At 31.3% G+C, this 26,819-nt stretch overlaps 1 protein-coding gene across 1 annotated transcript in view; it reads left to right on the top strand.

The window, feature by feature from the left end:
* Positions 1 to 23,851, top strand: part of LOC131846774 (GATOR complex protein NPRL2) — a 61,158-nt gene extending 37,307 nt beyond the window's left edge. The window contains exons 5-8 of the mRNA XM_059196168.1: positions 20,734 to 20,877; positions 21,651 to 21,735; positions 22,052 to 22,221; positions 23,419 to 23,851. Of these exons, the coding sequence (XP_059052151.1) occupies positions 20,734 to 20,877; positions 21,651 to 21,735; positions 22,052 to 22,221; positions 23,419 to 23,601 (582 nt within the window). The 3' untranslated portion in view covers positions 23,602 to 23,851. The remainder of the gene's footprint in view (positions 1 to 20,733; positions 20,878 to 21,650; positions 21,736 to 22,051; positions 22,222 to 23,418) is intronic.
* Positions 23,852 to 26,819: the final 2,968 nt, after the last annotated feature.

The raw sequence follows: 26,819 nt of genomic DNA on the forward strand, positions 1-26,819 counted from the left end.
GGCAGAATGCGCCCACGCATAGCCAGCTTATCAGAATGTATGTTTTACTGATCGACTTCAACCTATGTATTAAACATTTTTATAATGTTACTTCTATTTTATTACAAATTAAATTTCAAAAATAAAGCCTAGTTACTTGTTTATAACATTAGCTATCTGAGATTGAAAGTGTCGTCAAAATTGTTACAGCCGTTTCAGAGATTAGCAAAACACAAACCTAATAATTATCATTTCAGCTCGGAAGACGTTCGCTGAAGTAACTTTATTTTTTTTTTATATAAGGCTCTAATTTTTTATTTATTTATTTAAGCTTTGCATTCCATAATTTTACAGTAAATAGATAGACAGGTACATTTCAAAGTAGGTTAATTATGGACCCTGTTGGGCACAGCAAGCGGAAGAGAAGAGAGGAGGACGAGTTATTTTTTATATAATACATATATAATAATAATAAAAAAATAGTAATAATAATTAATAATTTACAAATTGTATATATTTAGTTACTAAAATTGTATAATATTTAATTCAATATGTCATTTTTATATTCTAAAATTGTATAATAACATTTTTTAATCAATAATGTCTTGAGATTTCTTATAAATATTTTATCATTTTTTATCTCTTTTAAAGAAAAAAAAATTTGTATTTACAAACATATTCTTCAATTTGTTATATTTTTATAAATAATAATCTTAACCATATTTGCACTACAGCAGATTATAGAGATCATTATATATGTTATTCTATTTATATTTCTTTATAATATTTATATAAATATTATAAAGAAAATCCCGGTCGGATGCATTTTTTTAGTTTATATTCTATCTCCTCTTACGGCCATTTTACAGGTCTTAATTTAATACAATAGTGTGGCAAATATTTTTTTATAATTAGATATAGATAGATAGATTTTTTATATAATAGATAAAGCGATCTTCTTGAATTCATTCAGATTGTTATCATATACTCCTTCTTTCTGAAGTGTTCATTCACTTCGTTACTTCAGTTTGAAGTGGTTTAAAAAACTAATATTACATTAATACTAATTCATTTACAGACAACGTATCAGTTTTATAATTTATCGCGCTTATCAAAATTCAAGACAATAACAATCTAAGCATCGGTGGTGTTGCCACGCGATTTGAATACAAACACACACTAATACATGAATACATTAATCAAACAGACTCAATGGTTTTTGTGCACGATGCATACAAATTGTATGCATGCATGCACATGGGATGCACAATTATCGTAAGTAGCGAAGAACGCAAGCTGTCATGTACTGCTATATGTTAGACTTAGGTTTTTCTCAGGAATTTTTATATGCAATGCCACGCGTCGTTATTTTTAAAGAAATAGAAATAAATTTAAATCGCATAAACTCAGTCGTATTTTTTATTCTAAGGATAATATTTTAAAAGTTGCTTCATATGATTGTGGATTGTTGTAAGGGTAGAGAAAGGCCGAAAAAGAGATGGATTGACTGTGGAAAAGATATGGTAATAGAGGAATTAAATAATGAGATGACTGCGAACAGGGATGAATGGAAGAGAAAAACACATTACACAGACCCAAAATAAAGGAGGAAACCCTAAGGAAGAAGCAGATGACGATATTTTTTAATTATATTGCGAATTACAAGTAGTAGTAATTCGCAACTCAAATTCATCAGAAGTAGAGCGAGCAAGAAACGCGTTGCTCTTTTAAATAAATATTATTTTATGTAAATATACAGTTAAGTCACCAAGTCAAAGTGTTATCTGGTCCCAAGTCAGCCGGAGCTTGTATGGGTATTTAACAACTGATAGATATAGTCAAATACACTTTTATTTTTGTATATACCACCAAGGTAGAGTTTATAAAAAGTCGTCTGCGTCACCTCGGTCTCAGTTCAGTCGCCAAGGAGGTTTGTGTAATGCCCACAAACCTGGATAAGAGGCATGATATTAGTCCAACAGAACAAGCTATGCTTGATCACGAATATCACATGATAACGTGATGTCCGTAGTGATGTTCATGTATATACCACTTACCACCAGGTGGGCCGTCAGCTCATTTGCCATTGAAATTTCAAAAATATAAATATAGCGATAGAAGTAAGCAAAATTGGAACTTGAAATACCCAACTTCACATAAAAATATTATATTAAGGTTTCACCCGCTTGAAATGTATAGACTATATGTTAATACAAATATATAAATATGTTATTCTCATATATAAGATATATTGCTGTTAAGTTTCATTAAAAGCCGTTCAGTAGTTTTTGCGTGAAAGAGGAACAAACAAATATGGATGGAAGTTTTTGAGTATCCATCCATACTCACAAACTTTCGCGTTTTTAATATTAACAAGATATTCTTCCAAAAATTAATATCTCTTATAGTTATTTATTTCGATAAATATATGACTTATGTATTTTTGAATCTTTTGTTTGACTCTGGTTTAAAGTTGCGTATTTCAAGAACGATAATTTCGCTTTCTCTCGTACGTATATAAAACACTGAAACTAAAGCAAATAATCGTACTCGTAAATACAAATGTTTTTTATAATGCGGGAATCGATCCCGCAATCTTCAGAAGTAAACCGCTGCGCCACCGAATTTGTCATAGATAGTGAAAAATACCATCCAAATACTTTTAATTTTACCGAAGCTATTGCGTTACAGAAACTGTAGTAAAATTGCGCACTTTTCTTTGGTATCGGCTATGGAAAACTCCCGGCCTGTTCTCACAGACTGGATGTCGATAGTTCAACCTCAATAGTTCTTTATCTATCAGCTTATCAATTTACATATTCTATTATAGTATGTTGAGTGCTTTCTGTCATCTCTGCTTTGCTTGTCACAGATAAGAAATGTCCAGATAACTCAATTAATGTGTATCTGTTTTCAAAACGCTATATTATCATACATAACTTCTAACTGACACGGTAACATTGTTTTGGCTTATAAATTAATGTCGATATTAAAAATAGGGGTTAATAGCAGAAGGGTTGTAAGTTTAATGTTGTTAAAATTATGTCAAAAACAGGTTTTTTGGGGTAGGCTGCCCTTATCACTTAGTAGTATAAAAATAGATAACAATTTATTCTCAGAGCTACCGAGTATTTATATAAAATTTCTTACTAACTAATACTTACTGATTTTATAAACGCGGAAGAATATGGATGGATGTTTGTTACTCTTTCGCACAAAAACTACTGAATGTATTTTAAAGAAACTTTACAATAATATAGCTTGTACATCAGAATAACATAGGCTATAATTTTGACGCGGGAGTATCCGCGGACTCGGCTAGTTTTATATATTAGATACACTAGACCAGTGTTTCCCAACATGGGGCCCACGATCCACAGGGTAATTTGATTGTTAAGGGAGCAATTCGAAAATGAACTCTTTCCTAGTGATTTCTTTCTAAAATCTATTATGTAAGTTTCTTAAGTGAACACTTCACTTTTTTAATGTTATAAATTATGTACGTTACATAGGAGGTATAAGATAGACTAAGGTGAAGCATGGCACAAAAAAACTGCATTAGACGATGAACACGAAGTCGCAGCTATTAGCTGTACATAGTCTATAACAAAACAATGCTGATTCCATTTGGCCTAGGCGCATACATTCTGAAAATGTCAATATTAATTGACATAATATGCTAATTTCGATGATGTCAATTGGATGTAACTACTAGACAGCAAAACCATTGTTTTTTTCTTAATCTATACATCTATACATATAAATAAAGTTGGAGTGTCTGTTTGTAATATTGAAATAACCGTTTTTACTGCATGCATATGAATAGAAATACGGGACATACACAAAAAAACCACTTTTTAAAATTTTTGTCTGTCTGTCGGTCTGTTTGTTCAGGCTAATCTCTGAAACGGCTGAACCGATTTTAACGGGACTTTTTTTGGCAGGTAGCTGTTGTAATAGGGAGTAACTTAGGCTACTCGAATTTTTATTTTAGAAACATTATTTTATTGTAGAACAATGAAGTATAATTCCACGCGGACGAAGTCGCGGGTACAGCTAGTTTTATATAAAATTAGTTTAGTATATTGCATAATTTTTTTTTTTGAGTAGAGTAATTCCAATTAAATTAAACATAAATAATACAAAAATATAGTAAATTAACATTAATAATTATGATAGTTTAATGTTTATTTAAAATATGTCAGGTCACTTTCTATTATAGAAACCTATATCTATAATCGAAAACAATAAAATATGCACCCAATAATTTCTTTGGAAAAATAAAATTGTTAATTTATAAGTCATTCGTATATGTAAAATATCTTTGCAACAGATTAAAACAGAGTGGTTTTGACATTTAATATTAATTATAACCACTAATAACTCCGGTACAAAAGAATAATTTCAGCAAAAACTATCATTATGATTTACCTACTTCGTTAGGGGGCATACATATACATATAAAGTATTTTTTTACACACTATTGTCACAGCTGGTCACATTTTAATAGGCAAAATTTCACATTTTAAAACTAAAATGAATTTAGTTTTAAAATGTGAAATTTTGCCTATTAAAATGTGACCAGCTGTGACAATAATAATGTCACAATCTAAGTCCCTGCTTCCCAGCAGGATGGTAGGGATCACAGTGTATCAATATTATTATTAGTTTTTATTCGTTTAGTCCATTTATGCGCCATCTACCACCTTTCTGACTTTTCTTCTCTACGAAAGATTGCTTAAGTGATATGATCATCTTTTGTAGCTTCATACTCTATAAAGTGTATTCATTATAAGTGATTAATTTTAGGTTCAATAAAGTATAATTAAAAAATGTCACACTTTATCGGGGAGTCGATAAAGTGTGACATTTTCTCCTCACTCCTCGCTTAATGTGTGACATTTGTAGATGGCCCCTTATATCTCTTTTATTTTACACTGGAATAATATTCTATTTTAAACAAGGAACACATAACACTGCTGGCTCCACACAATTTCCGCATTGGATAAATTCGTTCTTTTAACTGACACGTAAATAGAATTAGCGATCCGTGTCGCCAGTAATGGCCCCAGGGGTAAAATTGACATATTTACTTAAATGTTTTAGTCAGGGCCAAGGGTCAAACACGACGGGATCCCAGAATCCATTGACGTTAACCTAAACTAATAGATAGAGGAAAGTTGTTAGCCTAAAAAAATAGTTATTTTTTGTTTATAATGGACTAGTGCCTGCGCCGTTCAACAGAGTGAAAGTTATATATGTTATTCTGTGTATAAGCTATATTATTGTAAACTTTTATCAAAATCCGTTCAGTACTCTTTGCGTGAAAGAGTAACAAATATCCATACACACAAATTTTCGAGTTTATAATATTATTAAGATTAAACATGCATTACAAACGCAGAGGCATAAACAGGCAAGATGAAGGTAGTCAGGCGAGTCTCGCCTGACTACCTTCATCAACATCATCATCTGCTTCTTCCTTATCCCATTTATTTGGGGTCGGCGTAATATGTTTTTCTCTTCCATTCATCTCTGTTCGCAGTCATTCTGTTATTTACTCCCTTTCTCACCATATCATCTTTCACACAGTCCATCCATCTCTTTTTCGGTCTTCCGCTACCCTTATAACCATCCACATTCATATGTAACACCGTCCTTAGGATATGATCTTCATTCCTACGCATTACATGCCCATACCACGATAGACGATTACTCTTTAACTTCTCTGACATCGGTGCCACTTTCATACTTCCTCTGATGTATTCATTCTTTATCTTGTCTATCCTCGTCACACCACACATCCATCTCAACATTCGCATTTCAGTTGCACTACCTTCATCAACAAAGAATATAATTTTATACAAAGTCTAAAATTATATTCTTTGTTACGAATAAGATAACGAATATTTTGTATATCAATATTTTCAACGTGACTACGCTGTTTATATTTTAACATATATACATATACATACATATGTATGTACATATATCTTGCTAATATTTTTTCTATTCGACCTTTGTTCTTCCTTGAGATTGTTTAGTTTGTGAACAGTGTTATTATCAACCGACATCTAAAATTGCTGGTTTTCTAATCTACAATTTTTTTTTCTAATGTAATAATTTGAAGATTGGTTTTCCCCTTATGTGTTTCGAATATCTTTTAATATATAATCTTTAAAGTTAATTAGAATTTGAGAAGATTGATCTTATTTCTAATGTGTTATATATTATATGTTATATAGCATCATTCGATGGCAATTGAATCATTATGATTTAGACAGCCTCGGTGGTTTAGCATACCGCTTTACTATCCGATGGTCGCGAGTTCGATTCCTCGCACGGTAAAAACATTTCTATTCATGAGTATGATTGTTTGTATCGGTCTGGGTGTTTTCTATGTATAATATGTATTTATTTACAAAAAAAATCATCCATTTATTTATACTATATCAGTTGTCTAGTACCCATAACACAAGCTCTGCTTAGGTTGAGACTATGTAGATGGCGTTGTGTGAATTGTCCTGAGATATTATTATTATTATTATGATTTAATCATCTGCTTTCCGATTGAGCGGTAGCATAAAAATATTATATGACTTGTGCTTATATTAAGTTTATTTAAATAGATTATTTCTATTCTAATAAAATGTGAACGCAATTTCGCCTGCGTCATATTTTAAAAAATATAGCCTATATGTTATTCTGATGTATAAACTATAATATATTATTGTAAAGTTTAATCAAAATCTGTTCAGTAGTTTTTTCGTGAATGAGTAACAAACATCCGTACTTACAAACTTTCGCAATTATAATATTATTAAGATTATAATTCGTCTTTGAAATCAGCTATTATACAACAGACATTTCTATTGAACTATGATTAAAGAAGCCATATCAAACACTTACATAAATATCGAAAACAGATAATTTAAGATAAAAGATCGTTACTATAGCAACCCACGGATGAATAAAATTTTAGAGGTCCTCAATCGGCCCAACGACAGAGCCCCCAGCGACTAGGAAATGGAGGTCACCGCAGGAGGTCGTCCGGAGTCTGTACTGTTTGTACTAGAGTGTACACTCGGCCGTAATAGTAAATGTTATGTCCTAATTAATGTTTATATATATATTGTATAATATATTTTTATTACACAGACGAAGTTGCGGAAACTTAATCTATACATCTATACATATAAATAAAATTGGATTATCTGTTTGTAATATTGAAATAACCGTTTTTTACTACATGCATATGAATATAAATACGACGGTACATTTACCAAAATAACATTTTTTACAATTTTGTCTGTCGGTCTGTCTGTTTGTCCCGGCTAATCTCTGAAATGGTTGGACCAATTTTGACAGGTAGCTGATGTAATAAGTTAGTCGACTTTGTGCGCGTGGAAGTGTTAAATTCCACGCGGACAAAGTCGCGGATACAGCTAGTAATAACTAAATTCACATAAAAATATCTCATGTTCACACTGTATCTCAATATTGTTATGTACTTGGATTAGGCCCGTACATAGCAAAAATACCGGTGAAAGACGAAAATAAAAATAATAATAATAACCCTGGACAATTCATACAGCGCCATTCAGTCCCAAATTAAGCAATGTTTCTGTTATGAGTACATATATACATATACTTAGATATTTTTTTCTGTAAGAACTTATTATTACACTTTGAAATATCCAACAATACACAATTATATTCATAAAAATAAATATTTGCACCGTGCGAGTAATCCGAGGAAACCACGACCATCAGAAAGAAATAAAGGGGTGTGCTAAATCCTTAGCCACCGAGGCCGTCAAAAGCACCTAGACCTGTATAGTTTATGAAGTAACTATGGTATATCAAATAAATTGGCAACGCCCGTAAACTGACTGCAAATGGATAACGGGATGGTAAATAATAAATCGAATCCGACGTTAAATTGCCACATTACATCGCATTCGCTATGGTATCATTTATTATACCTTTTTTATCTCATATTGTTTAGTAAGATTTTTTGTTATTATTTAATAGTTTAAAATATATTTTAAATAAATTTAAAGGTAATTCCAGTATATCATTTAATGTAATGGAATTACCTTTAAATAAGTTTAAAATATCTTTTAAATTATATTTGTTACGGAAAATATGATTTAACAGATGTTTTAAATTTATTTAAAGATATTATTATTAAAAGATACTAGAGTATCTTTTAACAATAAATACGATTACATAAATGAGAAACGTGTATGGTAACAGTTGTTTATAGATTTTCATTTAATGTTAGACATAGACACCTATATAAGCAAAAAATGTAAATGAACTGGCTTTTTAAATTCAATTCAATTCAATTCTTGCCAGTTCTTCTCTATTGAATCTATATACTGAACTGGGCGGTAGGGAAAAATTTATGAATTATAAAAACTTATCGTTCATAAGCCGCTAAAATGTCCTACATGAATAAACTATTTTTGAATTAGAATTGGAATTTGTTAATATAGGCTTGTATACGAGTTATAATCGATATATTTAAAAAATATATATATTTGATGTTGATGTTTGCTTTATACGGAAAAAAAAAATCCAGTGTTTTGATATTACGTTTAGACTTATTTATATAACTTTAATGCACATAATACATAACACGTCTCTGACCTTCATATGGTGGACTTATTTTGTTTTTTCGAACTATTCTAATGCTATTGACCGCAGTTGGCCTTTACAGCTTCACCGAACGTTAGTAGGCGAGTGCAAATGGCACTCCAAACCCGCGGATGAACTTATGGAGCGACTGAAGGCCAGCTTCTGCCTGACGGATACGACTAGTCTGAGGGCACAGGTACGGATTCGAACCTGGGCTCAGATGTGCGTAATTTCGATAACCGTTTAAATTAGATGAGATATCGATCGGTGAGGATTATCTACCAGTCAACCATGGGTGGTGCATAGAAAAAATTTTACTAGTAGAATGCGCAAAAAAAATTGAAATTATTAAATTTGTTACTAAAGTTAATGTTAATGTAGCTGATTGTACTATACATGTTTATAGTCCCAGTGACCGTGACTTTTTTACATGACAGTGATTCGGTATCACGTGTTTTATTGTGTATTGTTATGTACAGTCAACCCTCCTATAACGCGGTACTCTCAGAACGCGGTTTCCATATAACGCGGAGCTGAAATTGCGACAGCCCTCCTATAACGCGGTACTCTTACAGCGCGGTTTCCGTTCAACAACGTCCCATCAGTTCTTTCCGTGCACCCAATGAATGGTTTTAACTGGATATGTTTATATCAGCGTGGTTCACGGGTGGGTGGTTCTCCTCATGCGCTATCTTCCACTTCTATTAACTAAATAGTTTCGCATCGACAGCGTGCCATGCGTGTGTGTGTCTAACGAAACTGTAACATGAAAGATATATATGTGATCTTTTGACTACATTGTCGCGTGAACTATAGAAAAACTACGTTCTGCTTATGTCTTAGCCGCTTAAAACCAATGTGAAGATCAACCAAGTGAGGAAGACATTTTGCCCATTAAAAGAAGGCGAGTTAGGCGACTCATATCTGACAGTGAGGATGAGTGTTGAAAGATTACATCATTTTACAAAAGTCTTTCTTTTGTTTTTGTTGGAAAACAGTTTTTTAGTTTAGTTTTTGTTTCATTTTTTTCATCATATCCTTATTTTTATCTTGTCTTTTGTATTTATTGGTATCCCATATAACGCGGTACGAATGATGTGATTTGTACTTATTCTGAGTCTCTTATAGCGCGGTTTCCATACAACGCGGTAGACGGTTTCCATAGAACGCGCTACGAATTAGCCTGGTTTGTATGGTTAAATCCGAGTTTCTTATAGCGCGGTTTCCATACAACGCGGTACGCACTCACCGCGTTATAGGAGGGTTGACTATGTATGTACGAAAGAGGGGGAGGTACTCTATTCCAATATATATCCAATATATGTTTTCTGTATTAAGTAAATAAATAAATAAAATAAATAAATATAGGTATAGTTAAAAAAAAAATTGTAACTATTATATCAACTCTCGTGCTTGTTTACCGTTGGTAACAACTACATCGTATTAATTATTTATTTAGTTTTAATGGTAAACAAGCTGGCAATCCACCTGATGGTAAACGGTAACCGTCACTTATATACATACATTATATTACGTCACGCCTGTGATGCGTTACCATTTATTTATTCTTTATTGAACAAAAAGCTTGTGTACTACAGGCGAGCTTAATGCCGTATGGCATTCTCTACAAGTTAACTTAAGGTTAATTTTTTTTTTATGGAAGATAATGGAATGGTGCACCCGCCTGCGCTAACGGTTTACGCTGGGGGGGCACCAGTGGAGGATGATAAGATGAACATGAGGTCAGGTCAGTTAGCCCATCATGACAATTTCGCCAGGAATTTATCACGATGATTTCCAGAGGGAACCGCGTGGAGGTCAACCTGACATGGTACATTGCTAGTAATGGGGTCATGAGTCCACATTATTAACAATCCCCTTCCCCCCACCTTAACCATTTCAGAGGACCTAGATGTCATGATTTTTATCCTATAATTCTCATGACAAATTATCTACCACAGATAATATATAATTTGCCAGGAGAATTAGAACGTACCTAGTTCTCAGCACACTATACGAGTACACCGAGAATATGTAATATCTAATTTTGTTTTAGACTAGTACCTCGCCTCGGCTTCTCTCAGGTCTTTCATAACTTTATGAGTTTTGTGTATATTATGATTATTATGAGGTCTGCAAATAAGGAGATTGTTCGAAATACTAGAACACAAAATAAATAAATTGTTTCCCTTTTGTGTTTACAAAAATCTATCTACGTATTCGTATCAGTTATCTAGTACCCAGAACAGAGCTCTGCTTACCTTGGAACTAAATGGTGCTGTGTGAATTGTAAATAAGAAATGGACACTCAAACTATTTGGTATCAGATTAAGTATATTGAAATCATAATACAGTATGATATATATAGTATATTATGTATGTATGTATGTAATACTCATTTGTAATGAAACATAGTAACATATTAGACACGTGTTGGATTAAATATAGCTAGTTAGTTGTCTACAATATGTGTGCAATGTGTGTGCATGCGCCACTCATTATGTCATCACAGCACGTGTTCAGTGATGGTGTAAGTGATAAGCGGGTGATGGAACCAATTAATAGGCGCTACTGTTTTTAAATAACTAATAGAATAGAAAATTATTTATTAAAAAAAAATAAAAAGTCAGATAATAATCTCGTTTCACAGTGTCTTTATAGAACTTCTCCGAAACGGCTTGATTTGGTTAGGTCTAAGAATACGTCCTACGCTATTTCTTTGGCATATTTGTGATATGGGTGTACGGTGGTACAAACCGTTATAAAACATATTATAGTTTCACTGAACGTCTGAACTGATCTTAATAAAATTTGACATGTGAATAGATTGCATCACGGAGATAGACATTGACTGTATTTTGTCTCAAAATAACAGCCAACGTACTTTTATATTTCTTCACGTATTTAGAAATGAAATGGTAGCTTAAATCTCTATATGTCTTAATTTTGTAGATATCGTCATAGTATTGAAAGCTAGCCTAATTTTTTTAAGACAGGATATAATTTATGTCAGCTCACATTCACCAAATGTGCAACTTCTCAATTTTTTTCTATTTTCCGGGTAATTATTTCATTATGCAAGTTACTATTTTTATATATGTGTATATATATTTTATGTAATACTATTCTTCATTCGGCATCCTTCTTAGTCCTTTTCAATTATTTATCATGAGAAAGGAAACAGGTAAAAACATTAGTTGCGTGGTAAGAAAACAGATTACCTCACCTACCTACCTCATTTCTGCTCTGTCACCGGTTATTAATAACATTAATTGTACTGGAAATTTCACTTGTAGTAACTTGTTGTTACACATAGTTTATGGTGAAACATAGTTAATCTTCATTAATTATATGAATAGAAAAGGGTACTACTACCTTTGGTATTCTGTTTATCATTATATAGTATAAAACAAAGCGCTGTCGCTGTCTGTCCGTACCTGATGTATGCATAAATCTTTAAAACTATGCAACGGATTTTGGACCTTTTTTTTTTAATAGATAGAGTGATTCTAGAGAAAGGTTTATATATGTAAGACATGTACACCCGGGCGAAACGGGGGCGAGTAGCGAGTATTATATATTTGTAAAACTATAAAGGTATGGGGCAATCTATAGGAGAATCTTAATGTATTTCTCTATCTATTTCTTACGTATTTACTGCGAAAGGGATCTTAATAAAATTTGATATGACGATAGTTTCGATATAGGCTTTTTTTATTTTATTATTGATTAAGTGTATCGAATAACTTTTTTATCTTTCCTTGTTATTTCCTTCTGATTATATGTATATTACATGTATGTAATAAGTCCTTAAATCAGTTATATTATTCATTAATATTGATATATTAGTTACAAAGTCTATATATGTTTTTATAGTATGTTTTTTATTAATATATTTCTGAGAGCTATAACCCGCTTACATTCTATTACTTCCACTATAAATATGTTTGTATAGTTATTCATAGAAGGTACAATTGTTTGTTGTATGATATTATTTTGCTATTGTTTGCGACTTTGGGTAATATAATATTCAAATGTAGCTGTTAGCATACATTTCAAACAAGTTTCGGTCGCAGCTTCGCCCTAAGCCGGTCAGTGAAGCCTTTCTCTAATTGAATTTGAATATAAAGTGGATCTGTTCCAACTAGAGTACAATTTGTTGTAACTTTAAACCGTTAAATTGACAATTTAAGTTGAGTAAGTTGGGTTTTTATGTTTTTTTAATGGATGATAATGATAGGGTGCATCCACCTGCGCTAACAGTTTACGCTGGCAATGCACCAATGGAGGATAAGGTTATGAGCAGGTTAGGTCAGTTAGCCTTTCTTGACAAATTCACCAGTTAAACTATATATTATTATAAACCATCAAGTAAACTTGATATAGTACATTGCTAGCAATAGAATTATTGTGGATCAGAGTGCTGGCCGGTAAAGGCGACGGATGAAAGACGACTGCATGCAACTGAAATGCGAAAGTTGAGATGGATGTGTGGTGTGACAAGAATGGATAAGATAAGGAATGTATACATTAGAGGAAGTATGAAAGTTGCGCCTGCGTCGGAGAGGTAGAAGAGTAATCGTCTATCATAGTATGGGCGTGTAATGCGTAGTAATGAAGATAATATATTAAGAAAGGTGTTACATATGAATGTGGATGGTTATAAGGGTAGAGGCAGAAAAACAGATATATGGACTATGTGAAAGATGATATGATAAGAAAGAGAGTAAATAACGAGATGACTGCGAACAGGGATGAATGGAAGAGAAAAACATTACGCCGACCCCAAACAGGATAAGAGAGAAGCAGTTGATGAGGATTACTAGGCTACAATAATAACAATAACAAAATAACAATATCCTTCTCTCGTCTATACTATAACTCGCATGTATTAAACATATAAAACTTCATCTTGAATCACTCTATCTATTGCTGAAAATTGCATTAAAATCCGTTGCGTAATTTAAAAGATATGAGCAAACAGATGGCGACGGCGATTTTATAGTATGTAAGGAAAAATATCATTTTTTTTAATTGTAGACCACTGAAGTTAAAATCCTTTGCCGTTTCATTGGTGAAGGTGGTATCTATTAGTACATTCAGGACAACAAGGTCAGTAAGCGCGATATTTACGCTACTAAATACCAACTAGATTGTATTAACAAGTAGGTAATTGAATATATTAAAGTACAAATACATTATTTATAAATTGATAATGAACGATTTGTTTACAACACAGCAAACGTTGTGTAGTTATTGTAAGCATGAAATATATTTATTAAATTAATCTAACTTTGAGTGTGTTTGTCGAAATCATATTTATCATCCATATAATTGGTGAAAATCACGGGATCTTACCATAAAACATGGTAAGATCCCGTGATTACGTACGTAATTCCCGTGATTTTATTGAATTCCCGATATTTCGGCAGTGTTTCAACCGCTACGATCACGGATAAACACACGGCTGAAACACTGCCTAAATATCGGGAACTCAATAAAAATAAAACGTGGTAAGATCCCGTGATTTTTACTTATTAAACGTATAAATTATTTATACGTGTAACCTCTTCAAGTTTAAAATATATTTATCATCACTCACTAAACGATTACTTAAATGACAAACGTGCATGGTAATAGTTGTTCATGCACGGGATTTTCATTTAACGTTAGACTTAGACACCTCATACTATATAAAATACTGTTTAAAAATGTAAATATTAATCAGATTTAGTTCTAAACACAAACCGGTTTCGATCGTGACGAATAGAATACGAGATTAATCAATTTAAATTAAAAAGAATCAACAACATGATTAATGAAGACTGCGTAAGTACAGAGGCCTTTTGTTTAATCTCTTCTCTTATGTATAAAAATGAAATGACGTTTGTTAGTCTCGCTAAAGCTCGAGAACTTAACCTGAGGCTTGACCGATTTGGCTAATTTTGGCTTTGAAATATTTGTAGAACTCCAAGGGAGGTTTAAGAAGTGAGAAAATATGAAGAAATTGCATGGAAAATACTAAAAACAAACAATTTTATTTTTACTAATTTCCATGCAAAAATAGGAAAAACTGTTCGTAGCTGTCAAAGAGTAAGAGGTGCGTTTACAAATCTATTGCGTAACTAAACCTCGAGAAACCTTTGACATATTATTTCATTCTAAAGCGGAACGAAGTTCGCGGGGACAGTTAATATTAAAATAATAATGAAATACAAAACTTTATTCATTGATTGTACACTGGCTTTTATGAGGACGCCGAGAAATGTTCGAGAAGTGGAAAATTTCATAAAAAACAATCAAAACAATACCAACGTTCTGTTTTCAAATTATATTTTATTTTTAATTCTTTGGCTAGTTGCGGTCGCAAACACCTTTTTCCTTTAAGTGTTTGAATACACGTGACCTCTATCACAAATTGTTTACCAAATGACCCCTAAAGCAACGGCAGGGTAAATATACGGAGCTCTTAGTGATATGCCATCAAATCGGGTGCCCAACCCTTTGCAAGCCACCGCCTGATAAATGACATTGCGTTCGACAAATATTTGTTACACTCGATGTTTTAAGGCTAGCCCAATTCTTGATCTGCTTATAGGATTTTTATGTAACTTGTAGTATACGTTAAATATTATAATTATAATTGGCCTCGATGGTCTACCGGTTTAACACACCGCTTTTCTTGCGATCGTCGCAGGTTCGATTTCTCGCATGTTACTAACATTTGTATTCATGAGTATGACTATATTGGCCTGGATGCTTTAGATATATATTTTGTATCTATTTACAAATATATATATCTAAGTAAAGTATCAGTTGTCTAGTACCTACCATAAAACAAGCTCTTCTTATTTTAGTACTAAATGGCACTGTATGAATTGTACAGGGTTTTTATCATATCATTATTATAAATAATTAACACAGGACAATATCCACAATGACATCTTGTCCTAAACTAAGCAAAGTTTTTTTTTTATATGTATATTATAATGAAATGGTCCACCCACCTGCGTTAACGGATTACGCTGGCGGGGCACCAGTGGAAGATGACTATATGAGCATTAGGTCAGGTCAGTTCAAATCTGGTAGGAGCTTACTATTATAGCTTTAAATACACAGTCTAGAACTTACTGTAATTCTAGACGGGACAAGATCTATTAGAAGATTCTAGAGATTTCACTGGTTAGATTTAACCGCTTTGTGGTATGTCAACACTCGCCTTCACCTCGTGTTTTTTTCCCTGCCCAACCAATTCTGGTAGGTACCTGATACTGCAGCTTGAGATACACGTTCTAGCATTAAAGTAAAAAGAAAGTGATACAGTAATCTTTGAAGTCACGTCTACTGTCTCGCTTTTAAACATGGTTGGCACGCATTTTTTGCACATTGTTTCTTTGTGGGAATTAATCAGTATAACGATGCGTGCGCGCACCTCTGTTGCTACTGGCGTCGTCGTAGCGTTTTTCTATTGTAGCAAGTTATTTATTTATGCATTGCATTGTATAATTTTATAGTAGGTAGTTAAGGTAAGTTAAGTTCACAGCAGTTAAATTATGGACCCTGTTGGGGACATCAAGCGGAAGAGAAGAGACAAGGAGGAGAACGAGTTAAATCTTAATAATATTATAAACACTAAAGTTTGTGAGTATGGATGGATGTTTGTTCTTTCAAGCAAATACTACTGAACGGATTTTGATGAAACTCTATATTTGTATGCCAAATGTCATTCAAAATTGGTTAACTATAGAATCGTGATAAATATCCAAACCTACTTTCACATTTGTAAAATAGGTTGTGACACAGTAATCTGAAATGCGAGTAACGTTAATGAAACTCGATAATTTTCCCAATGAGAATGGGTCAAAAAGTCGAAAATATTTAGTTTTCGATAAGCCTAATTAAATTATTATATTTTTACATAAAAAATATAATAATAATATTTGAGGATAATTCACACAGCGCCATCTAGTCCCAAGGTAAGCAGAGCTTGTGTTATGGTTACTAGGCACCTGATATAAATACATATATACATATATATTTTTTTTAAATACGTATATTCAGAAAACACTCAAACCGATACAAACAATATTATATTATTAATACTCATGAATACAAATGTTTGTACCGTGGGAGGAATCAAACCGGCGACCATCGGCTTAAAACGGTATATTAAACCACTAGACCACCGAGGTCGTCAATAACTTGAATAACGTTTGTTTCTCTCTGGCATAGTTTTTAAGAAATATAGCTAATGAGCTTTTCTGATGATTACTTAAACATATTTGATACATAATTACGTGTAGTATAAATAAAGCATGTTTATATTTGTTCGGAACCGTCATCATGGTAGTCCGAAAAAAAAAACATAAACCGGTACAGTGCGCACTTTACCGGTTAATGCTTTTTTTCCTTGGGATAGTAGTTTTTTCCAAACAATAAACGACTTTTAATCGTGACATCAGCTTTTTGAACACCGCTATTTTAGAAAGAATCATCTCAAATATTAGTTCCACTTTTTTATTATTGTGTATTGATATTGTAGACACTTTTTTAAAAATATAATTTCATCTTAGTCTTTCGTGACGAAATTTCTACGGAACACTGCGACCCCACGAAGGTCAGATAGGCTTTTATGTGACAAAGATGCTCTTGCAATGATCATAAAATTGAGCAATTTATAATTCTGGATATAAATATTTGATGTGCACGATATGTTGATATGCATGATATCACATTAGGGAAATGAATTTAAAAATGAAATCTGTGTTTCTATAATCATGTACAAGTTCGTTTGAAAAGAAATATTACTTATAATGACTGCTCATATTAAGTCTATTTGAATAAATATATGTCTATTAAGGTAAAGGGCCATATTATGAAACACCTTTTGAGTAGGAGTTGAATATTTTACATTGTTTAAAAAAAAATAGAGTTGAAACATTGAATTTTTCTAAGTTAATAGTTTGCCTGATATCTACTGAAGTGATAATAATTATTATCAAGTGAGTTTTAGTTGAAAATGCTAATAAATTGAATAAAATGACAGACAAGTACATACGGCCGTATTTATGAAACAGTCTAAAGCAACACGTACGGGTGTTCCATCGGGAATGTCCCAAATTATGGAACTCAAAATGAACTGAAGTACTCGCATTAAAAACATTTTTCAGTTACTAATTTATTTATTCATAGTATCAAAAGTTTTATTACTAATTATTAATACAGTTAGATTTAAAAATTATACGAATAAACAAGCAATAAATAAATATTCACTTACAAAGTAAGTATGACAAAAACAGTTTCAAATCTTAGCATTAATAAACAAGATATAAAAACCAAATATACATTAAATTAAACCAAAAATTCAACTATTTCATTTTTTCTTTGATCCTTTGTAGTAATGCGTTCTCTAGTAGCTTTTTCCGTTCATCAGCTATCACTTTTTTCTCATTTAGTAATTGTTTTCTTTTATGTAGCTTTTCTTCTTTAGTTTTACGATCAGTTTCTTTTTTTTAGTCATATTGCATCCATTGATCAGATGTGCCAGCAGAAGGTAGTTTGAGTTTACCTGATGACTCAGCTTTAATCTATTTTTTCTTGACTTCAAATTCAACTCAAATATTAATTCATCACCAACATTACGCTTCAAAATATTAGTTAAATTTAGTCAATTTAAATTACTACTTTCATAAATACCAGAATGAGCTTCAGTAACCATATCTAAGGTTCATTTTATACTATAATTTCATACAGTAATTACCTCAGGAATGGCTGCTTTGTTGAGACTGGGTACTGGTATTTATCAGAGGAGAATATGTATTAGAAGAATGACAATCATTGTTAAGTGTCATGTAATCATTAGTTTTATCATTCGACTTGATTATTAATCAAATTATTTTCTTAATGTTCTGTTCTTTCTCTAAAAATTCAAATTTACCAACGTCACTTCTTTACAGTTAGTTTATTTATTTCAGGAAAACCAACCAACATCAAATTATAAAAATTATACCAAACAATCAAAAATAAAAATAACGATATAAAATAAATCTATAGAATTAAGATATCAAATTCTATAAAAAAAATGTATCTACCTACAAAAATTATTAATTTAAAAACATCTATAAAAATGTGATATGTAGGTGCTTCGTAAAAAATTTGAATTAAATAAAGTGTTATTAATTTTTTCAGGCAGGTTTTCCACTTAAGTATATGTTTTAATTAATATAAAACAATATTTATCATCCAGCTTATTCATTTTTGAGGTTAGTTTTTCATTTTCATAGAATTTTACAATCTATATACATATCTAAATGCAAATTTTTAGAAATATAAACTGTTCTAACGTAAATTGCTTTGTTGTAATTAATTAACAATGATTAACACGAAATTAACTAAATATTGTCCACTTTTTGCTGTTTCATAATTACGGACAACTAAGAAAATCGAATGTGAGGGGGATGTGGAACACTGAATATACTGTTCCATAAATACGGTCTGTTTAGAAATTTATGCGGCAATTATGAAACACCTAAATAAAAAATAAATACCTTATTAAAGTACTTTAAATTCATTATCAATCAATAGATAATAAGTCAAACTTTTGATTGACATGTTTCAAGTATTTTTGTATCATTGACAAATATTTCAAATTGTTAAAACAATTGTGATGACACCTGTCATTCTCTAACTCTAAAAGACAGTCTTTTTTCATGCAACCTGACACGGGCATTTCATCTATTTTTTTTTCTATACATTTTAAGGTGTTTACAAAAATAAATTAATTTAATCAATAAATAGGTTATTAAAGATCATAAAGATAATATTATAAATACTGAATACGTTAGAAATTATTTGTAATTCGGATTTTTATCACTTGTTTCATAAACTAGTACAATGTTCCATAATATGGCCCTTTACCTTACTATTTATGAGAAAAGGACAGAGAAGTAAGGTATTCTTTTGTTTTTGCAAACATTAGTATTGTTTATGTCGATATAAATAAAACGACACTTAACAATACCCGACTGTGCAGCGGTTGTGTGAATTCAACCGTGTTCACCGACTCAGTGTTTGTCAGACTCGAGTAATTACTGCGTTGCAATGTTGCATTGTGTTTACCGTTACATTTTATTACTTCCCCATAAACATTAACTAATATTTACACTGACATAACATTAATAGCTTTTTAATAGTTGCGAGTTTTCTACAGTTGAAGTGACCACTTTTCTTAAACTAGGTATAAATATGAAAAGGAAATCAATATGACTATTTTATGTATAAGTTTTTATCAGATTTTAAAAATATTCTTAAATCAGAGAGATTAGTGTGTTACAAGTTTGAATCTGCAAGTGCTGCAGACACCACCATTAGAATTCTTCCATAAAAAACACACTAAATCTAGCGGTCTAGCCTCTTTGTTCTGTGAGTTTAGCACACTGCTTTACTTTCAATGATCGTGGGTTGATTTTCTCAATGCAAACATTTATATTCATAAGTATGATTGTTTGTAGCAGTCTGGGTGTTTACTATGTATTTAAAAAATGTATATAAGTATTTGTATCAGTTATTTAAGTTATCCAGTTCACATAACACAAGCTGGGCTTAACTTGAGACTTAGTGAGTTGTCCTGGGTTATTATTATTATTATTATTTACATTTTTTAAATAATTAGAACACGTATTTTAGATGTTTCAAATATGGCGGTGATGGAAAACTCTTTTTTATGAAGTTTTTCAGCAATGAAGGTTGCAGTCAATAACATTAGTGTTGTAACTGGCTAATAATGTGTTTTATATCTAAATTTGTATTTTAAAATTTATAGTTCCTTTTGTAGATTATTAATTGTTACTTCACTTTCATTCTGTTCTATTGTCACAGGAGTCTATATTAATATAGATTTTTCTCCGTTTACCTAGTCTTTTTTCTTATTACTACATGAATAAACTACAACAATTAGAATACTTCGAAAAAGAAATCAAATTAATAAAGTCAAATAAAAATATAAAGTTTTTTTTATTAGTGTTTTTAATTTGAACATCGAATGAACTGAATGTTTTTAATATGCCAGTGATTGAAACCTTTTTTTTAAATGTGACCGTATCATTGTTTCAGATACTGCCATACATCGACGGTTTCAACCACGTGTCCAAGATAGCATCGTTGACAGACGTGGAAATCAGTCTGGTGCGTGCATGCGTGCAGAACCTCGTCTACTATGGAGTTGTGACGCTGGTGCCCATCTTCCAATATTGTGCTGTAAGTTCGATTACCAGCTTATCCTACTTCTTCGTTAGTGTGTGTAGTAGGCGCCATCTATTGGCGATAATCAAAAAACAACAATAAATAGTTGTTTCTTATATTAAATTAAATATATTATCACAATAGTGTATAATAAAATATTGGCATACAGTGAAAACTTCTATAAAAAAACTTCGGCTGTATCAAATCGCAATGGGAGCCTAAAAATTTATAAATTCAAATATATACATATATAAAAAAAACTGCGAAATAAATAAAAGATAAAAAATATATATGTGCATGTATGCTCATAATGTTTGTATGTACTATATTATTATTTATATGTATACTCTTATATTTATACCTATATAATGTGTTATATAATTTTATTTAATTAACTAAACCACATTCCTGGTTGGTAGTAAATGGTAATAATGGTAGTAATATTTAAGCCCGCCTATTGTACAAAATTGAATAGTTTCATTAATAAATTAAATATATGGCGAATATGTTTCATTTATTATTTAAACTATATATTCATTTATTTATTTAAGGCTACTAATGGCCCATACTATGCATACCTTATATACATGAATAAATTAATTATCCAATTATGTTTACCAATACTAGTAGTATACTAATAGTATTGGTATACATCGACAAAATTAATAACTTCACCCTGTTTCCTCCGCTCCCTGAGTTATACCATTATTACCATTTTATCTTGATTAACCCTTAGAAATTGTAGCAGATTATTCTTTGAGGCGAACAAGGATTATTATTATTTACAGGTATACAGTGCGACACCCAAGTTAAGGCAGTTGACGAGATGTGCTGGTTTGCAGCGGCAATGCGTGGAGTTCTGCGCTAGATCCTGTAAGTAATATTTACTTTATTCTAATCAAATCAAATCAACAATCATTTATTTTATGTTATTTATTATATGTTTTATCCGTACCGTCCAGTTCAGTATACAAATTCAATTATAAAACTAGAATTTTTCAAAATTAGATTAGAAAGAGTTGTAATCACTAGAGAAAAAAATTTAATACCAAAATCTTTATGTTCATAAGCGCCTAAAGTGTCCTACATGAATGAATTATTTTTGACTTTGATTTTCAAAGTTATATCAAAAGATTTTGATTTCGGTTTCAATTTCGATTTTGATTTTGATTTTGACTGTTACTTACAGCTCGCCAGCAGCCGAAGGTCAATGATTTGTTCCGTATGTACGCGGGCATGACGTACGGCAGCACCGTCCGGGACCTCTGCAGGCGGATGAAGCCTCAGGACCTGGCCATCAATGAGAGGAAACTGGTGCTATTCGGTGTATTAGAGGGTTTAATAAGGAGAGTTTACAAGGTGAGGTGCTCAGGCTTTTTTATTTAAACTAAGTTCAGTTTTAGATTAAGTATCATAATGCACTTATATCATAATAAAGTTAGTAATTCGTTTTATGGCAATTGCATAAGGTTTTACAATAAAATACAAGAGTCTGTTATAAATCTGCCAGAAAAAAGATATATTCTTCCATTCTATTCATGCGCCACCTACCACTTTTGTTGTATTTTCTCTACCTGAAGGTTGTCTGGAAGAGATTGCTTCTAGCGATAAGACCGCCTTTTGTACTTCCATATCTCTTTTCTGTATAATTCTTATGTATTAATTCTATTGGTGCAATAAAGAGTTTATAAATAAATGAATAATAAATAAAACATTTCCTTTGCAAAAAAGCTTGCTATAAAATTTAAGAATTCGTTAACGATAATAATGTTTTTATAGATAAACTTTAAATCCATAGCACTGACAATATTATCTAATTACATTAATAATGAGTGCGTACCGATTTCTATGTTGATTATCGCATGCCTCTTACTTGTTATACTGTAATTATTTACATAAAAAAACATCTATTAAAAAGAGCAACACTCTACTCAATCTATATTTATAATGCGCTACCTACCTTTCCTTTACTCGAAGTTTCGATCTCCGTTCTATTGTCTATTTATATTACGTTTTTATTTTGTAGGTAAATATTTTTCTGTGCACAATAACAGTTATTTTATTTTTTATAATATTACATTGCGAAGCCCAAGTAACACAGGATGGTAAGTGGTAACTATCGGCCTATGTGTCACGACGGTTGCGTGACTATACTTGTGGACGAAGATGTCATGTAAAATTGAATGTCTCATTATTAACACTGCAACACAAATATTTTACAAAGAAAGATCAGCTAAAATTGGTTAAACAAAGTCTAGTCTCTCTGGCCTTTGAAACTGGTGAAAATTTAGAACACTTTTAAATAAGGGTACTAGAGAACTGATATAAATACATAAATACATTTTTTTTTAATACATACATAGAAAACATCGAGACCGATACTATATATATACTAATAATCATACTCATGAAAACAAATAAGTGTACTGTGCCAGGAATCGAATCCGCAACGGAAGTAAGACACCGCCTTTCTTCCGTTGCTAAATCGCTTGGAGGCCGTCAAATACAATTTCGACGCTGTTAACTATAAAGAACCTTATTGCTCTTCTCTTACAGTACCCAATAACAGTGCACAATGATGACACTGCCTCAGTGAGCAGTGACCATAGTCAGGCTCTCGTAAGGACCTACAATGGACTGGTGTGTTTAGACGAGCTGTGTTGCCAAGGCGGCCTCTCCACGGTCCAACTGGAGGAGCAGTTGGAAAGAGACAGCAATGTCGTGTTCATCGTCAAGTGATAGTGTAACAATGGTAATTATAAACAGATTTATTTGTGTATAGTTATAAAAAAATTGTATGTGTATTCACAAGAAAGTATAATCCTAAAAGCTATTCGGTGTTTTGTCTCTTTCAAATTTGACTAGGTAGAAAGAGACAGAATACTTTTATAAAGGTAATAAGTTTGTGAATTTATTTTTCTAGATATATTTCATCTAGTGAAAATATGTGAGATATTAAATATTGACAGCGCAAGATAAAAATGTACATAACTACAATTAATTATAAATATTTTGATTATTCATAATTATATATATATATATGTATATGTATATTACAAATTTTATTAATTTTTTATGGAGATATTATTATAATATAACAATGTTGGGATTATTATAAAATTATATGCATTCAATGAAAATATGGTAGTTTGTTATATGAAACGTGTAGATATGCAAGTGAAGTCGTAATGGGTATACCAAGTCAAAAATCAGATAGAATTCTCATGAAACTGAATCAAAAAACAAAGTGAATAATGAAAATAAATTTAAAGTTCATTTTTTTAATACCAGAATAAACACAAAGCTGTCTAGTCCTAAGCTAAGGTAGAGCATGTGTTATGGGTTCTAAACAACTGATAGAAAAACTGAGATTTTTTTTTAAATAAACTCAAAATATTCGATTAGAACATGAACAGCTCATCAAAGCTAAAGCAGTGGCTATTCACGCCTATAAAAAATTGTAATAAATAATATATATATAACTTTAATATATTTTATACAACACTTGTGTTATATACATAAATTTTTCTGCTTTACAAAACACCCGAACTGATACAAACTGATACTTAATATTTGACTAATTTTGTACCATGCTAAGAATTATACCCGCGACCGTCGGTAGTAAGGCGGCTAAACCACTAAACAACAAGGATTTTTTGCATGAAGGTTTTAAAAATTATTTCAAATATTCCTCTTTGCATATTGAATTTAATATTTCAGTTTCATGAATACTAATACTGGCTTTCGACTTGACCTCCCCGTTACGAACTAAGCTTGTAAGCTTATCGCTTACTTGTGACTAGTCTATGATTATATTATGCTAAAGAACATTTGCAATCAAATCAATATTAACCCTTACTGTGTACTCCTATAGAACAAAACTAGTTTTGAAGCTCAAAAGAGAATTATTTACAGCAATTACAAACTTCAAAATGCATTTTCTGAGATATATAGTTTTTGAAATAGTATGTTTTAGTTGTAAACAGACGATATATCAAATGTAATTGGGTTTTGGTTTAGAATTGTTTATGGATTTTTTATTTTTAACTAGATGAGGGATGTACCTCATATAGATTTTCATAAAAAATATATCAATGTTATGAATGATTATGAATTGTAGACGCCATTTTGAATAGACACATCACTGCGATATAGGGCCAGTCGCGTAAAATTAAGTTTTGATTAGTCTTTTAAGTAACATATTGTATTTATATATATTCTTCACCTGCAATATATTATTTTATAACGTTATATAAAAAGATCTCATTTAGTAATAATATATTGCAGTTCACTAGAAATCTTTTTAATTTCATACAAGATGGTGAAAAATACAGGAAAAAGTTTAAGTGCCATATCTTATAGAAATGGTCGAAAGGAATAATTAAATTGGGGTACTTAATTCAATTACAAATTGGCAAATGATTTTGTATTCTAAACACATACTTGTTATTTTTTTTTGCTTGTAATGTAATCATAAATCATGAAAATCTGTTGTATTGTTTTTTTTTATATATATGTTATGTAATGATGTATAATTAAATATTTAGTCGCTAGATTATTCATAAGTGTCGACTGTAATTAAATATTAGTAATAATTAGTCATTCGTACCAAATTACTACGATTATGTTGTATAGTTAAGATTATAATGAAATCAATGTTATGTAAAGTGTAAGATGTTTGTTAATTTCCTTTGTCTTGTTAAGTTGGGAAATATATTGTTAGCGGTTAGTTATTTCTATTAGGCTTTAAAAAGACATGATGCTTTGCACGTTGGAAATCGGGGATTTTAATTGTATCACGTAACTTACCAGAGTAGCTGTTTAAAACTTCTAATAGTCTAGTCTTCTAATGGTTACTTGTGCGTTCGATTGCGATGCGTTCGATTCCAAACTCGACCGTAATGTAGTCTGTAATGATACCGCACTAAGAAGCTATTTTATATTTCGGTTACAATTGTATATTTAATATATTTACGACATGTTTTTAAAACGCGTTGTTTCGATATGATGGTCGTTAAAACGTGTGGGTTCGATATAGGGATCGCGTCGCTGTGACGGAGAATTTCGATATAATGGTCACGAAGACGCGGAATTCCGATATAGTGATCGTTTAAACACGTGGTTTCAATATAATGGTCACTAAACTGTGCGTATGTTGTAATTAGTCGCTATAATACGGTAATTTTGACGCTAAAACACGATGCTACAGTAAAATCGATGATGGCTAACGTATAAAGCATCTGTATATGCTTATTGTCTCAAGGAACGTAATCTTTTTTATTTATAAAACAAATATTTTCTGTGTTTGTTTAGTAAATTAATTAGATTATAGCTCCTTATGTTAATTTTAAGTTATGACGTAATGAATTACATTAGTCGTTAAATATAATGTGCATAGGTATTGTTTGTTAATTGTACATCTAAAGAATTGAACTCTTTAGTTGGTACATAAAGTCTATTTTTCATCGAACTTAAGATACTCATATAGTTTAAGCTTGTTGTATACTCAGAGACTACAAAGTTTTTCTTAAATCATTCATTTATATATTCACGTTTGAACGAATAGATATGGGTAATATCGTTTTTAGATATTGAATCCATATGTGTTTTTATCGAGTGGCATACATGCATACATTGATGGTAGTTGACCCGATATATAGATATTGTGTACAGTACACACAAATATATATATATGTTATCGCTTAAGTACCCGGTTAGATTTCTATATAAAAAACACAATAACATTATACTCACATCGATGTAATTTTTCTTTTAATTCGAGTCAAATCGAGTGTTGAGCAAAATGTCAAGACTAAAATAATAAAATAAAAAACATATTAGGGGAAAAGATCAAAAAGACATACGCCAGAAAGTTGATAAACGATTTCATGAAATAGCAACTACGAGTATATTCAGTTGGTTATTGATTGGTCTATAATGATGTTTTATTGATGCTT

This window comes from Achroia grisella, unplaced genomic scaffold, assembly GCF_030625045.1.
Source record: "Achroia grisella isolate CSIRO2021 unplaced genomic scaffold, CSIRO_AGI_Agris_v1 utg512, whole genome shotgun sequence".
Taxonomy (NCBI): domain Eukaryota; kingdom Metazoa; phylum Arthropoda; class Insecta; order Lepidoptera; family Pyralidae; genus Achroia; species Achroia grisella.